Below are 15,598 nucleotides of genomic sequence, written 5' to 3' on the forward strand. Positions count from 1 at the left end.
TTATTTTTTACTTATTTAATAATTCAGAATTATGTTTATGCTGTGTTGTCTGCACGTAGAAAATTTGTTGTCAGTATTTGCCAAACATCGATACATACACGCGAATTTTATCGGTGAGTAAAATTGTCTTGTTTTTACTAGTGACATATGTTTGAATTTTTATTTTTTATGTTTTTATTTTTCTCGTTCAAATTAGTTATTCTATAGAATTGTATTTAGAAATACATTATACATAATTACGTATATGCTTTTGTGTCGTAAATTATTTATTTCAAAATAGATATTGAAAGATAAATTGCGAAAATATTTTTCTCTTCCTAAAAATAAACGTTATTGACAACTATAAATCAACAATAAAACGTTTTTAACTCTTTATATCACTCCAAACCAGTTTCTTACTCTACGTAGTCGATTTGTAGAAAGTTTCATGCCGGTATTTGCTATACACCGGTAGATATACGCGAATTTTAAAATACATGTATTCCCACTGAAAACGGCCTGGCAGTTTACAGTAGTAGAGGGGAGGCAGGCTCTGGCCTCTTCCAGCCGATGGGGAGTGGCCGACCAGATCGGCTCTTGGCTCCAAGAGGGTTAAACCAAGTTGCAAATAGCTTCAAAGAATATACTAAAATAGTTATTTATAAACAAGAAAACTAGAATATGATGAAATTTAAAAGCATCAAGGTTCTTGATATTAGTCTTGATCTGTTCAGATTTCTGAGAAGTACGGTAGTCTAAATGATGCATGCAGGATTCTCAAAAGGAGACTGTTGGTGCAAAGCAATTTGCTCTTTTGCATAAAAGTAATCATAGCTGGAAAAGATGACTGGGTACCACTGCTGAAGGATTTGGAAAAGTTCTAATACTGAATTGAAAAATGTAACATTATGACAATGGGTAATAATGTCAAGCAGTTTCATTTGGAAATAAGAAGAACATAACTAAGGTGGAGAGGCTAGACTGAGTTTACAGGGAGTAGAGTTGAATTCCATTGCAGAAAAGCATATTAACGGCCAGGACTGCACAAGCTAATTGCTTTTATGGAGAAGAGAAAATTGTTATGTTGGCTTTTAAAGTAGTGTTTCCAGTGAATGATTAAAAAGACTTGGAGAGAAAACGTAACAAATACTAAAGTTCAGTGTTGAATAAAGTAATGTAGGTTCCTAGGACTATGATGACAGCGAACAATCTCCTCACACAGGTCGTAAAATACATCAGTAGGAATGTAGCACTAAAGAGGGCTGCTGCTAAGTATGTGGCTTGAAATTGTTTCATATCAAAAGACCAGACTTCAGGCTGAATACTTGGTGGTGGTGGTGGTGGTGGTGGTGATGATGATGATGATGAAATAAGGAGAGCCTAAAATTCTTTACATATGGTCATGCAGTTACTTATAGTGTTAAGCAAAGAGATAGTTGCTGTCTATGTACAAAGTCTGTCCTCTATACAGTAGGTAGTCTGACTCACCAATATTATCAGGATGGCGGTAATCCTAATTGACTACCCACCTTTCACTTTTGTTCTGCACACTCACTCAGTTCACACACAATAGCTGCATGCAGACAGGTCTGAACACAGGGCTGCTGACCACACAATCGTTCCTTTGCTCAACTACAGAGAAAGTCTGCCACTCACATAGTAAATTTATGCGGCTGCTCCACACAGTGAGCTACTCAACAGTGACAGCTAAAAACAGCAGTCACATAACAGCAACAACTCAGCAGTGCTGAGGGCTATGACGGGGGCTATGACAGCACTGTCTTGCTGTCTTCTGTCTTCATCTCATCATCTTCTGGCCGCTTTCCATAATCTTCTGGCCGTCTTCTGTCTTCTTCTGGTTATCTTCCATCTTCTTCTGGCTGTCTTTTGTCTTTGTCTGACCATCATTTATGTTTATCTGGCTTTCTTCCTTTATCTTCTGGCTGTCTTCTATCCTCTTCTGGCTGTCTTCCATCTTCTTCTGAGTATCCTCCACTTTCTTTGGCTTCTTTGACACCTCCCATCTTCTGAGAGCTGATTGTTCTGATCAGTTATCTCTTCAACTGTTTCTTGGTACGGTGCCAATCAGTCCAGATGTATCACCTTCATCTTGCATCTTGGCATCTGTCGTATCCGATAGCCGATGTCATTTGTCCCCCTCAGCACGTAGTAAGGGCCTTACATCATCTTCTGGAGCTTGAGAGACAAGCCTTTCTTCCTTATGGGGTTAGACGACTAACCTAGGTCGTTCTCCTGATTTCTAGTAGTGTCTTCTCATTGGTTGTACTGTGCCTTCTTTTGGTAGCTTTCTATTCTCAAACTCTTCTAGATAGTGGTGTGTACATCCTCAAGTTTCACTGTCAAATCCCAGCAGTACTAGTCAGCAGGGCATGATGGACCTTCTACACGACATCCTTGCTGGTGCAGATCCCATGGCCTTGTGAACTACTCCAGTAAGCCAGGGGGAACAAGGGAAGGTGACGATTCCTGTCCCTCTGCATTTCCATCCAGGCATCATGGCTCCAGTTTCCCTTAAACTCCGTGGTAGTCCTTCGGCAGGGAACTTCATGTTCGCCCTGCCTCTTGGAGCAGAACCTACAGTCTTCTGGACAAGGTCTTCAGGACAAAGTGTTGACATGCAAAATGTGCTTTATATTATGGAGACCCTCTTCGATCATTCTCTGCCCGTCTCCCACCTTCATCTGAGGTCCCATCTTCATCATCCTCTGGCTTTCTTCCATCATCTTCTGTCTGGCATGTAATAATTGCTGTTTCCTGTCTTCATCTCATCATCTTCTGGCTTCTTCTGGTTATCTTCCATCTTCTTCTGGCTGTCTTCTGTCTTTGTCTGTCGATCATATATGTTCATCTTCCTTTCTTCCATCATCTTCTGGCTGTCTTCCATCTTCTTTGGCTTTCTCCTACCTACTTGTAGCCTTCTTACATCTTCTTCTGGTCTTCATCTCCTTTCAGCATCATTCTACCTTCTCCTCCATTTTCTTTTGGCCTTTACCTTCTTCTCCATTTTCTTCTAGTATTCATTCATCTCCTTTATCATCTGCAAGTGTGCATTTAAATGACCCTGTTTTTGTTGAATCTGGTCTCAATTGATATGCAGCAAATTAACACAAGAGGAAACCTAAAGATTTATATGAGTGTGCACTCACTATACAGAGATCTTCTGGAAAACCCCAGTCAGTGGCTGAAACCTATAGTATCTGGTCTGCTGATTCCAATGATGTTTCACACATTGGGTCTACTCCAACTTCTGACACCATATTCCATTTTTATTATAAAAGAACTCCGTGGTAGTCCTTCGGCAGGGAACTTCATGTTCGCCCTGCCTCTTGGAGCAGAACCTACAGTCTTCTGGACAAGGTCTTCAGGACAAAGTGTTGACATGCAAAATGTGCTTTTTACACACACACACACACACACACACACACACACACACACACACACACACACACACACACACACACACACACACACACACACACACACACACACACACACACACACACACACACACACACACACACACACACACACACACACACACACACACACACACACACACACACACACACACACACACACACACACACACACACACACACACACACACACACACACACACACACACACACACACACACACACACACACACACACACACACACACACACACACACACACACACACACACACACACACACACACACACACACACACACACACACACACACACACACACACACACACACACACACACACACACACACACACACACACACACACACAAAATTGTATACAGCCATGAGTGACCAAACTACTAATTGCTGTCTTTTTTACAAAGTCTCTGTCCTTCTTAAGTAGGTAATTCAGCTTGCCAGTATTATCTGGATGGTGGTAATTCTGAATGACAACCCACCTTTCACTTTTGTTCTGCACATTTAGTTATTTCACGTGGCTGCTCCACACAGCAAACTACTTGACACTGGCAACTAAAAGAAGCAGTCACACAACAGCAACAACTCAACAGTGCCAATGACCACTATGTTACTCCTCACAACAACAAAAATTAACATGGCTTCAACTCTATGCACATCTACTGTTCCAAACACCGACTCCATAATGTTACACATATAAGTAATCAGTACTCCAGGGCACTACATACACAGAAATCAATACTCCGTACTCCAATATAATGATACTATGATTTTGAGGGGACAGTGATGGCAGCCAGCACTATTACTGTCCTGCTCCCATTACTCCACCCACTGTTTGTGGCTAGCCCCCTTTTTACATCCAGTACTGGAATCTTTGGGGCTTGACTATAGATGGAACATTCTCATGTCATCTTTGAGAAGGAACATGGAGAAACCAGATGAAAGCACAATATGAGGAGAGACCATGGTATGTCCTCAAGCTGGCTGGGAGGTCCTGAGCCTGGCTTAGCCATTCCTTCCAGAAAATACCAAAGGGGCCTATGACAGGGCTGGCATGTAACAATATTGAATGATTATTTTGTGTTGGTTCTTTATTTATATACTATTACAGAGAGTACCAATACCATAAATGGAATTAAAGGTGTCAGCAAAAAACTTTCCATTATCACAGTGAATGGTAGTTATGAATTCTACATTCTTTTTATTATTATATTTGGATGCTAATATAAACATAAAAAAATAAACTGTCAATATTTCAATGAAATTATCATTTTAATATTCCTTTCTATGGTTATTTATATATATATCTTACTAATTTTTCTCAACTCTCTGCTCTGAGCTCTGGTAAGAGAACTAAGAAAGTTGAAATATGTCATCAAATCAATCACCATTGATCTAAACAGGTGGTAGATTCCCTATCAACTGTTTACCTAGTATTTATTTTAAATGATTTCAAAGTACTTTTCCTTTGATAAATTACTCCAATCCCTAATTCCTCTTCCTATGAATATTTGCTGCAGTTTGTACTCTTTAATTCCAACTGTATTTTCATATTACTGTACGATCTTTAAAAGTTCCACTCAAGTTTATTCATCTGCTAATTTCTTTCCATGCTGTCTCTTCACCAGCAGCTTGGAACATACTGTTTAGTCCACCAGTTCATATTCTTACAACCAAGTCTTCCCAGCCCAAAGATTGAAACATTTTTGTTTCTCTAATCTGAAAATAAACATGAACTTATATTAATTGTCATTGATTTGAGCATTAAAGTTAAAATATTATACTTGCAAAAAAATTACTGCACTGTTGTGAAGTACAGATGTACCAATAAAAATTTTCCCCCAAATCTTCTGTTTCACTATCATTGGTTTCAGTATCTGATGTGCCATCCTCACCACTGTTCATACTAGTGTCAGATCCTTCATTTCTCTGCCATACTGCATCATCTTTGTATCTGATTAGTGCATTCAAAATCCCAGTTCTTTTGAAGCTCTTGGAGACTAGTTCAGGTGGTAAAACAATCAGAGCTGGCTGTCAGGATGTGGAGAGCCCCACTTGAGGTGAAGTACAAGGGTTACAAGCAGGGGTGTAGCTAATCATAAATTTCCCAATACTGGAACGCTTGATTATGTATTATAACAGATCACAAAAATGTGGCCCATGGCCACAGGTGGCTGGTTACTTGACAATGTTATGAAAAAAGAATGCATTAATTTTGATGTTTACTACTGATAAGAACAAATTGTAATATTTTTTGTGAATTAGGTTCTTAGCGACTCATTTTGTCACCATTTGCCTGTGCGTTCTGATACCTTTGAAATCTGTACGAGAAAGCAAGTGTGTGCGGTGCCTGTATTTTCCGGTCACATTGCCAACAAGCAATACTTTACAGCCTTACATACTTCAAATGAGAACTCAAAATGTGTCACTGGTGAATAAATAGTACACTGTCTTACGACCGGGTTGTCAAACTACTGATAAGCCATGTGTCGTACATATACTGGTATTATTTATTTAGTTATTTATTTAATTTATACATTGTATGACATCTTGCAAACATGATTGTGTTGCTAAACTGCCCATAAGCTGTATAAACGTTGAAATTGCCCAATCATATGCAATTTACCATTGCAGTTCCATTAACCTTTTAGCTAGCTTGAAGAACAAAATTTGAACCTGCGATGATTACGTGGTGAGATTTTAAAATCCGATTTTTGTATTGAAAAATGAGGTGATGATTATGTAGTGATGGAAATGATGTGGTGAAAAATGGTATTTACTACTCTATACAGTATAATATCATCTGCAAAACACAAGAAATAGATTTAGAGCAGCAACTTAGCAGGTAACACACACCTCTCTCCTTTCCACCGCCTGCAGCTCAATTACCGCTCTGTTAAAAGAGGCCAAGGAGTTACTCTTGTCCCTCCTTTGCTAGAACAACCTCATATTTAAATGGGTTTTACGTAAGGGCTGGTCATACCTGGAACCTTCTACCATCTGAGGTAAAGCTGCTTCCTCTTCCTCACTAACTCCGCGAAGTAAAGAAAATGTATATGTAAATAGAAACCCATATGCGATGTATATAACTTGTATAAAGTAGAATTGCAAGAAGGATGGGTGCAAGTACAGGTGTATGTGGGCGAATGTGTATTCGTGCGTGTGTGGGAGTGGTTGTGAATGAGTGTGTATACAGGAGTATGAGTGAGAGTATAAATGGCTGGGTTTTCTTACTCTAATGTTTTCAGGATAAATCAAGATTATTATTATTTTAAGGGTACAGTGTTTGAAGTGTAAATATGTAAATTTAAAATTGTCTACGTAAGTCTATATGTAAATATTCAGTAGAGTTTATGTACACATGTGGAGATGGAGGTACTTCTGTGTATGTGGGGCTTGCCCTTTCTCCATCTACCACCCCTAAATTTTACATGTACAATTTAAGGAAAATAAATAAATAAATAAATAAATAAATAAATAAATAAATAAATAAATAAATAAATAAATAAATAAATAAATAAATAAATAAATAAATAATGCTCCCCCTGTGGGTGGGGGCAGTAGAATAACACCCACGGTATCCCCTGCCTGTCGTAAGAGGTGACTAAAAGGGGCCCCAGGGGCTCTGAAATTTGGAGCGTGGATTGGCGACCACGGGGCCCTTAGCTGAGTTCTGGCATTGCTTCCACTTACTTGTGCCAGGCTCCTCACTTTCATCTGGTCCTATCCGACCTTCCTTGGTCAACTCTTGTTCTTTTCTGACACTGACGCTACTAGGTTTCTGAGGGCTAGGGAGTCTTTCATTTTCATGCCCTTCGTGGCCCTTGTCTTTCTTTGGCAGATACCTTAATTTTTCGATCGAGGTGTCGGGTCCCTTCATTTTTTCTCCTCAGGGCGAACAACCTTGAGTAGACAAACCGTCATCCGCTAGGGTGGCCTCATCTACATACTCGTTGGACTCAACACGAAAGGAAACATTAATACAAAGAATACCCCAGGTGGTAACAAATCCACTCCCACTTGTGATGGGGCAAGCAGGTCATCGGATTCTGGGGAGCCTGCAACTTCATGTACTCCACTATGCAAACAACAGCAGAAAAGAAAGAGAAATATCACCTACTTGGCTACAGTGAACATCAACTTGTTGCTAAAGACTGGTAAACTTAAACAGACTCTGGATGTGCTGAACAAATATAACATCAAGATTACAGCACTACAAGAAACATGATTCACGGACGAAGATGCTTTTGAATCCCAAGGATACAGAATATACAAGGGGAAACCAGGCATCAGGATGATGAAGACAGTCCCACATCTTGGCACTGGCTTTGCTGTTCATCATAGCATGATTGATCACATAATAGGGTTCACTTCACCTAATGGTAGGACCTCCTCAATATCTTTGAGGTTCCGCAATAGAGCATATAGCATAATGAACTTCCATGCACCCACAAACGACACAAGTAGAAATGACCTGGAAGCAGTTGAACAATACTGGAGCACTCTAGAAGAAGCTCTGGACAAGATCCCACAACATCATACCACCATACTGATGGGTGATTTCAATGCACAGGTAGAAAAGGAGAAAAAATATCACAGGATAGTGGGCCTCTACCCAGCCCATAAGAGGACAAATAAGAACGGAGAACATCTTATAGACCTTTGTGACAGATATGGTCTCGTCCTAAAATCAACTGCCTTCAAACACCTGCCTAGGAAGGCGAAGACATGGAAGAGCCCAAATCCACTACTAGGTGAATTCCAGATAGACCATGTGGCCATGGACAAAAGGCATCACAATGAGATTCCGAATGTCAAGGTGCTAAGGGGTGCTAACTTAGACTCGGACCATTACGTATCTCTGGTAAAAACCATCCTACAACCACTGAGAAGGCTACCGAATGTCGGCAGAAAGGCTAAAATACCGAAGTTCAACATCCTCCGACTGAGTGATGAAGACTGTGATTTCAAAGTCGCTCTGAAAGAAAACACACAGAAGCAAGGGTGGCCCAACCTACAAAAAGCTCTACTCGACGCTGCTCAGAAGACCATGCCTGCCTCAACCAACAAAGGAAAACATCCATGGTGGACCACTACATGTGACCATGCTATAGAAGATAGACACAGAGCCTGGGTGACGTGAAACCATTGCAAAAATGAGGCTAACTACCAGGCCTTCCGTACTCAAAGGAAAATAACTGCCAGTATAGTACGACAGGCTAAGAGGAACCATAACAAGGCTCTAATACAACAGACAGAAGAGGACTTTAAGAGGCACAACTCAAGAGATTTCTACAGGGAACTCAGAAAACAGACAATGAAGTACACAGCTCCCACTCTTCATCTTCGTGGACCTGATGGGAAACTTCAGTTCAACAACAAGGATTGTACCGATACTCTTGCAGGGTATTTCAAACAGCTCCTCAATGCAGAGGAACCTAAAGAGAGACTCGCATTCTCTGAGCCTCTTTCCAGAAACTGAGACTCCACACTGGCAACCATTGAAGAAATAAGGGAGTTTATCAAGAGCCTAAAGAACAACAAGGCCTCAGGTGAAGACGGTATAGTAGCGGAGATGTGGAAATATGCTGACGAACAATCCATACAAAGCATCCATCAGATCATAGAGGATATTTGGGCAACGGAGACCTTACCTGAGGAATGGACCTCGGCGGTGATCCATCCTCTACACAAGAAAGGTAGTAAGATAGACCTTGACAACTACAAAGGCATCTCTCTAATATCAGTTACATACAAGATCTTTTCTAAAGCCCTGCAAACCAGAGTGGTCAGTCAACTGGATTCCCAATTAGGTGAATATCAGGCCTGTTTTCGTGCAAATAGATCTTGCACAGAGCAGATACAGAACCTCAAGACAATCCTGAGGTACAAGAATCATGGCGGACACAAATGGGTAGTCCTACTAGTGAACTTCCAGAAGGCATATGATTCAATAGATAGGCAGATCCTCCTCTCCACCTTATGGGAATTAGGCCTGGATGAGAAGACCACCAGACTAATCCAGGCTATGCTCAAGAACACCACCTCCAAAGTAAAGTTTAGAGGTGAGCTCTCAGAGAGTTTCTCTATCCAAACGGGAGTTAGACAAGGTGATGGAATTTCTTGCACTCTCTTTAATTGCGTTCTAGAGAAGATTATCAGGGTATGGACTGCCACATTACCTCCAGGAAGTGGACCGAAAATTGGCTACAAGAAAGATAATTTCAGTGTACCTTGCCTGGCCTTTGCCGACGACCTTACCTTATTAGCCAACAATATAGAAGAAGCTACTCACCAGCACAGAGCCTCTATACCATAGCAGCTAAAACTGGCTTGAGGGTCAATATAAAGAAAACTGAGTTCATGACTAACATAAAGAGAGTCCCACAAACTATGCCATTGGAAAACACCACCATTCGTAAGGTTCCTGCAGTGAAGTACCTAGGGGAGCGGATTTCAGCAACCAAGAATGAGACGTTAGCAATAGACACCAGATGCACCAAGTTGGAAAGGATCTACCATACCTGTAAGAGCATCTATACATCCAAGTGCCTCTCTAAGAACCTTAAACTCCAACATTACAATTCAGTAGTAAGACCGTCCATACTGTACACCTCTGAGTGTCTTCTAATGGACAGAAAAGGTCCACTGAGGAAGCTAGAACTCAAGGAACGAAAAATACTAAGGAGGATTTTAGGAACAATAAGAGAAGGGGATAGTATCTACAGGATAAAGCACAACAATGAGATCTATGATAATCAAGAAGACATAGTTACATCCATGAGGAAGAGGTGATTGACTTTCTATGGGCATTTGACTCGTATGAATACTTACAGACTTACCAGCAAGATCTTTACCACTACAGGCAGAGGGAAAGCGTCCAAAAATAAATGGATCACCACAGTGAAATCCGACTTAGAACAGCTGGGGATTTCAGAACAAACCATACAGGATCGTGTATTATTCTGGCAGTTGACCTTTCAAGGTGTCTTTCCAGAGTCTCTCACCAGCAGACAGAGTACAGGCACCATCCGACCGAAGTGGACCGAGGAAAGGAAACAAGCACACAGCCAGAAGATAAAAGCTTTCTGGGCAATGAAAAAACAGAATTTCCATACAAGGAGTCGAAATGAGCTTTGTGGTCCCCAGTAGGCCCAAACAATAATAATAATAATAATAATAATAATAATAATAATAATAATAATAATAATAATAATGGAAGCATAGATAAATCACACATCCTATTGTATGCAGACTATCTGCATGCACCTACCTTGCAAGTCATTTCTCACTTCTCTTTATGTCCAACACTAAATAACATTTACAAATTTATTGTAACTTTTGTTTAATAAAATAATACTAACATATTCTACTCAGCCAAAATTTTGAATGCTGACATTATTAATAACTGGTTGCCCTGTCAAAAAAGGACAATAAGATTAAAACAAAAATTAAAAATGATTAGCCTGGTTTCAGAGGAAAATTATGGTTATTGTTTTAAAGTGTCTCTGAGGAAAACAAGAGAAAGAAGAAAGATATGGAAAATAATTACAGTAATTATATTTTTTTAAAGGAATGATTGTATAGGAATAATGACATTATATTAAAAAAACAGAAACACTTGAAACATGAAGTGTATTAATTACCTGTATAGGAATGTTGACACAACCAAGGAAATCATCTTGACTGCCAGAACGTGCACTTTGGGCAATTTGTTTAAAGAAACGTCCCAGACCTTTCACGCCTCTCACTTCATTTAATTTGCTCACTGCATCAAACACTGATGATTCATCATCATGGTCCCTAACATAGGAAGAACAAACACTCTATAATCAGGCAAATAAAGGATATATTTAAATTTTTATTGTATTTTCATTGTCTATAATGGAATGAAAGAATCAGTTAATTTAGAGAGAATGACACATACCAAATATCGAGGTGAAGAATATCAGTAGCAACATCATCAATATCACTGTGGAAAGAGAACAATAGTACATCAAAAGTATGTTATGATGTGAGAAAATAAACTAAGACTTATGAGTCAGTAATGGAATGGAACAAACAAGTGCAATTCAAGTCACACACAGTAAAACAGGAATAATGAAAGAAACACATAACAAGAGAAACACAATGACAGACTGGTGGGAGAAGAGGAAGGAATAGAAAGAAAACGCAAAAGGACAAGGCTAATCTCCACATCTTCAGACACTGCTGTCCACAGATATTGGCTCTCTCCTCATCAAACCCAGTTCATCTTCATCAATCAATGAGCTTGTTTCTGCTTCCCAGCTTCATCAAGAGGGTGGGTTTCAACATTCATTGAGAGACCATCTTGACAGATCTTCAGTCTTGGGGTGGGAAGTGGGATAAGAAGGAAGCCAGATAAATTAAGAAAAAATGTAAGATAAAGATGATTACAGACGTTTAAAAAAAAAAAAAAAAAAAAAAAAAAAAAAACAGGAACACAGGACAAACATAAAACGGAGGAAAAGAATCCAGTGGGTCCAATACAAGTAGTTTTTTTTAAAAATTCGTTTCAGAGGTACCAATATGTACAAGAAAGAGGTACTGAATATGAAAAATACACATGAATAAATTAATTGTATATAGTTATAAATGAATCACTTGAAAAATTTGCATATGAAGTATAACAAATGGAAGAACATACATAAAAATCAAAAAAGGAGAAATCAAGTAAAATATTTACACTATATATACATTATTTACACAAGTTGTGACCAGTATTTGGCTACACTGATGGCATTGTTTCCAGCCAGTGCCAATTCCAACCCTGTACATGAATCTGGGCATAGATGACAGTGCAAGAGATGCCTAGAAGTCTGTTCCTCTTCAAATTCGCAGAAGTACCAAGATCAATTTCAATACCAGTAGGTAATGGAAAGGAACAAACAAGTGTAATTCAAGAAATATTGAAAGACAGGAACAATGAAAGGAACAGATACAGTAATGGGAAAAACATAATGACAAATCAGTCATTCCATTACCAACCAGATAATTATATTCCAACATAATTTACCTTCATGTCTACTATTTTATTCAGGCCTAGGTGTGAAAATAAATTAGATGACTGAAATAAATAGAGGTATATTTTCCTCAAAGCCTGGGCGTGAATTTTTAATCAATTCCTATCAATTAGAAAATTTAATGGAAATAATACACAGCAAAATACTTGAATTGGAACATTATTGACTCATTTAACAATAGAATCATAATACGTAGCTCAGTTTCAAGCAAAAGAAATATATTCAGACCTATGAGTCATTCCATATCATACCAAATACGGTATATTATAATAAAATTGACTTTATTTACATTATTATCAATTTTTATTCTATTTAATTATTTTAATGTAATATGATATAATATATTTATATTTCTATGCCTGGTTAGATGGAAGAGAAGGCATGAAGGCCTTAATTTTGCTATGTAAAATAAAACCTCACTTACATACTTACTTTATTGTTTTAAATGATGTTAAATTACAAAAATAAATTCAATACCCTAAATAAATATATACAGAGTGATCAGATAAGCTTTACTAAAGTGTGCACAGAAGGATGACCACCCACTAGTTTGCTGTATGTGGGAAGTATGCTATCACATGTTTCGTTCCCTGAATACTGGTTTTTGTTTTGTGTGTATATGCATCCCTTCTACTGACCTTATACATGTGCCCAATGTCACAGTTGTATTTCAGCTGTTCCCAAGTGACAGTGCATTTTGTTCTTTCTGTAATTAGGCATAAAGGGTATTACGACTCATGCATTTTAACAGCATAGCATATCTTCATGTATGATTCATATCTGTTAACTCAGTCAACTTGTGAAGTTCAAAGAATGTTTTAGGAAAGATTCCCAAGTGTAGACGTTCCAAGTTGCAAAACAGTTCTAATCTTTCTAATATATTTCAAAATTTCCAGCCTAAGAAACCAAAAAAGCAGAGTAGGGTTCTCACTGGAGAACAATTTAAATGGCAGTGGTCATCGTTTGGAAAATTCTTGTAAAAAATCATTTTGTCATCTTGCACAACAAGCGGAAATTTCATATGGGTCTGTGTAAAAGGGTATTTAATTACTTGAAAGCTATATAAAATAACAGTGGTGCATGCTCTTCAACCAGGCGATCCTGTATGTAGGGCTGGGCTGAGTGGCTCAGACGGTTAAGGCGCTGGCCTTCTAACCCCAACTTGGCAGGTTCGATCCTGGCTCAGTCCAGTGGTATTTGAAGGTGCTCAAATACGACAGCCCCGTGTCGGTAGATTTACTGGCACGTAAAAGAACTCCTGCGGGACAAAATTCTGGCACCTCGGCGTCTCCGAAGATCTTAAAAAAGTAGTTAGTGGGACGTAAAGCAAATAACATTATTATTCCTGTATGTAGGTACAGACTATGTGAGTGGAATCTGGAAAACGTATACAATGGAAAAACAGGCACACATTCAATATTCTTCCACCTCAATGGTTATGTGGGCACACAAAACAATCATTACAGTACTGTAGTGCTGTTAAACCTGACTTCATACATGAAGTGCTGCTCCATGACACAAAAATCAGTGTATGATGTGCTAACAATGGTGAAAGTATCCCAGAATCAGTTCTTTTTGAAAATAAAGTGTTTCAGCAGAAGACAGTTAATAGTAGAGATTTGTGGTCTCCTTAGTCCACTGATTTATCTGCCTGCACTTATTATCTAGGTTGTGTACAAGACAAACCTGAACACCATAACAAAAATTGAAACATAATATTCATCAGGATATCACCACGATTCCTCAACAAGAACTACAAAAGTGGGTAGTTTCAACTTTCAGAATCCGGTAAGTAATGAACTTCTTGAAATTGTTTGTGTTACTGTTGTATTTAAAGATAAAAATTTCATAATGTTCCATATTGAACTGTATCACAATTAAATTGAAACAAGAAATTAAGTGGTTCAACCTATTCAATACAAGTAAATAAGAAATGTAGTGTTACATCCTTATTTGGTTAAAAGCGGTACCGGTTTCGACCACCAAACTGGGTCATCATCAGCTGATTAAAAATACAAAAACAATGCATAGGAAAACAAAAAATTAAAGGATATGTCTTTCAAAAAAAAGCAGTTCAAGAAGCAATATAAGACAATAGGGGTTAGCACTGCGCGATTTTAAATCATACAATCCAGAACACTGTGCACTGTGCCTTAAAATGTGCCGGACATTGCGTGTGTTGCGCTACTCTTCAGGGACTTGCACCTTGCCACATATAATTAACTGATCTTCGACTTCTTCTGGATTTTATGATTTAAAATTGCGCAGTGCTAACCCTATTGTCTTATATTGCTTCTTAAACTGCTTTTGTGAAAGACATATCCTTTAATTTTTTGTTTTTCTATGCATTGTTTTTTATTTTTAATCGGCTGATGATGACCCAGATTGGTGATGGAAACCGGTACCGCTTTTAACCAAATAAGAATGTAACACTACATTTCTTATTTACTTGTATTGAATAAGTTGAACCACTTAATTTCTTGTTTCAATTTAATTGTTACTGTTGTATGGTTTATCTTGTCACAATTTTGACCCAGATGCCCATAGTAAACACACTGCAAGCTGGAGGAAAGCATATCAGAAAACCCAGTATTTTCATTAATGATATTTTAGACATGGTAATATAGATTTTGGGCTTTTGCCCTGACAAGAAAACGAGCAAAAATCCTTTACATTTTGTGGAAACTTTGCTGTACTCTGTGCCTTCAGAAGAAAATCTCATCTGTCGAGGAAGACTTTTCTAATAATGACTGACAGTTGTATTTGAGAATTCTTTACAGTTGGCCTATTGTAAGTGGTACTCTCATTTGTTACCAGATGGCTCACTGTGCACTAGTCTTAAGAGTGGGAAGTGACAACGCAATCTTAGCTCCAATTAAGTTGTTTTCTGTACAATATATATGTGCATTGCAAAATAAACAGTAAGGTCATCAATTGAATCAAAGACGATGGGGAAGTAATGCGGTAAAATAAATAAATAAATAAATAAATAAATAAATAAATAAATAAATAAATAAATAAATAAATAAATAAATAAATAAATAAAATAAAATGCAATGAAAGACTGACAAGAATTAAGTAGAGCTGAATATGGAAAGAAAAGAGTGTAAATGAAAAAAAGAGA

The 15,598-nt window shown here is 38.3% G+C and overlaps 1 protein-coding gene across 1 annotated transcript in view; it reads right to left on the reverse strand.

The window, feature by feature from the left end:
• unc-13-4A (BAI1 associated protein 3) overlaps positions 1-15,598 on the reverse strand; it is an 824,271-nt gene that overhangs the window by 276,094 nt on the left and 532,579 nt on the right. The window contains exons 7-8 of the mRNA XM_067148123.2: positions 11,358-11,402; positions 11,077-11,233 (exon numbers count right to left, since the gene is read on the reverse strand). Coding sequence (XP_067004224.1) covers positions 11,077-11,233; positions 11,358-11,402 — 202 coding nt within the window. The remainder of the gene's footprint in view (positions 1-11,076; positions 11,234-11,357; positions 11,403-15,598) is intronic.

The sequence above is a fragment of the Anabrus simplex genome, chromosome 5 (genome assembly GCF_040414725.1).
Source record: "Anabrus simplex isolate iqAnaSimp1 chromosome 5, ASM4041472v1, whole genome shotgun sequence".
Classification (NCBI taxonomy): Eukaryota; Metazoa; Arthropoda; class Insecta; order Orthoptera; family Tettigoniidae; genus Anabrus; species Anabrus simplex.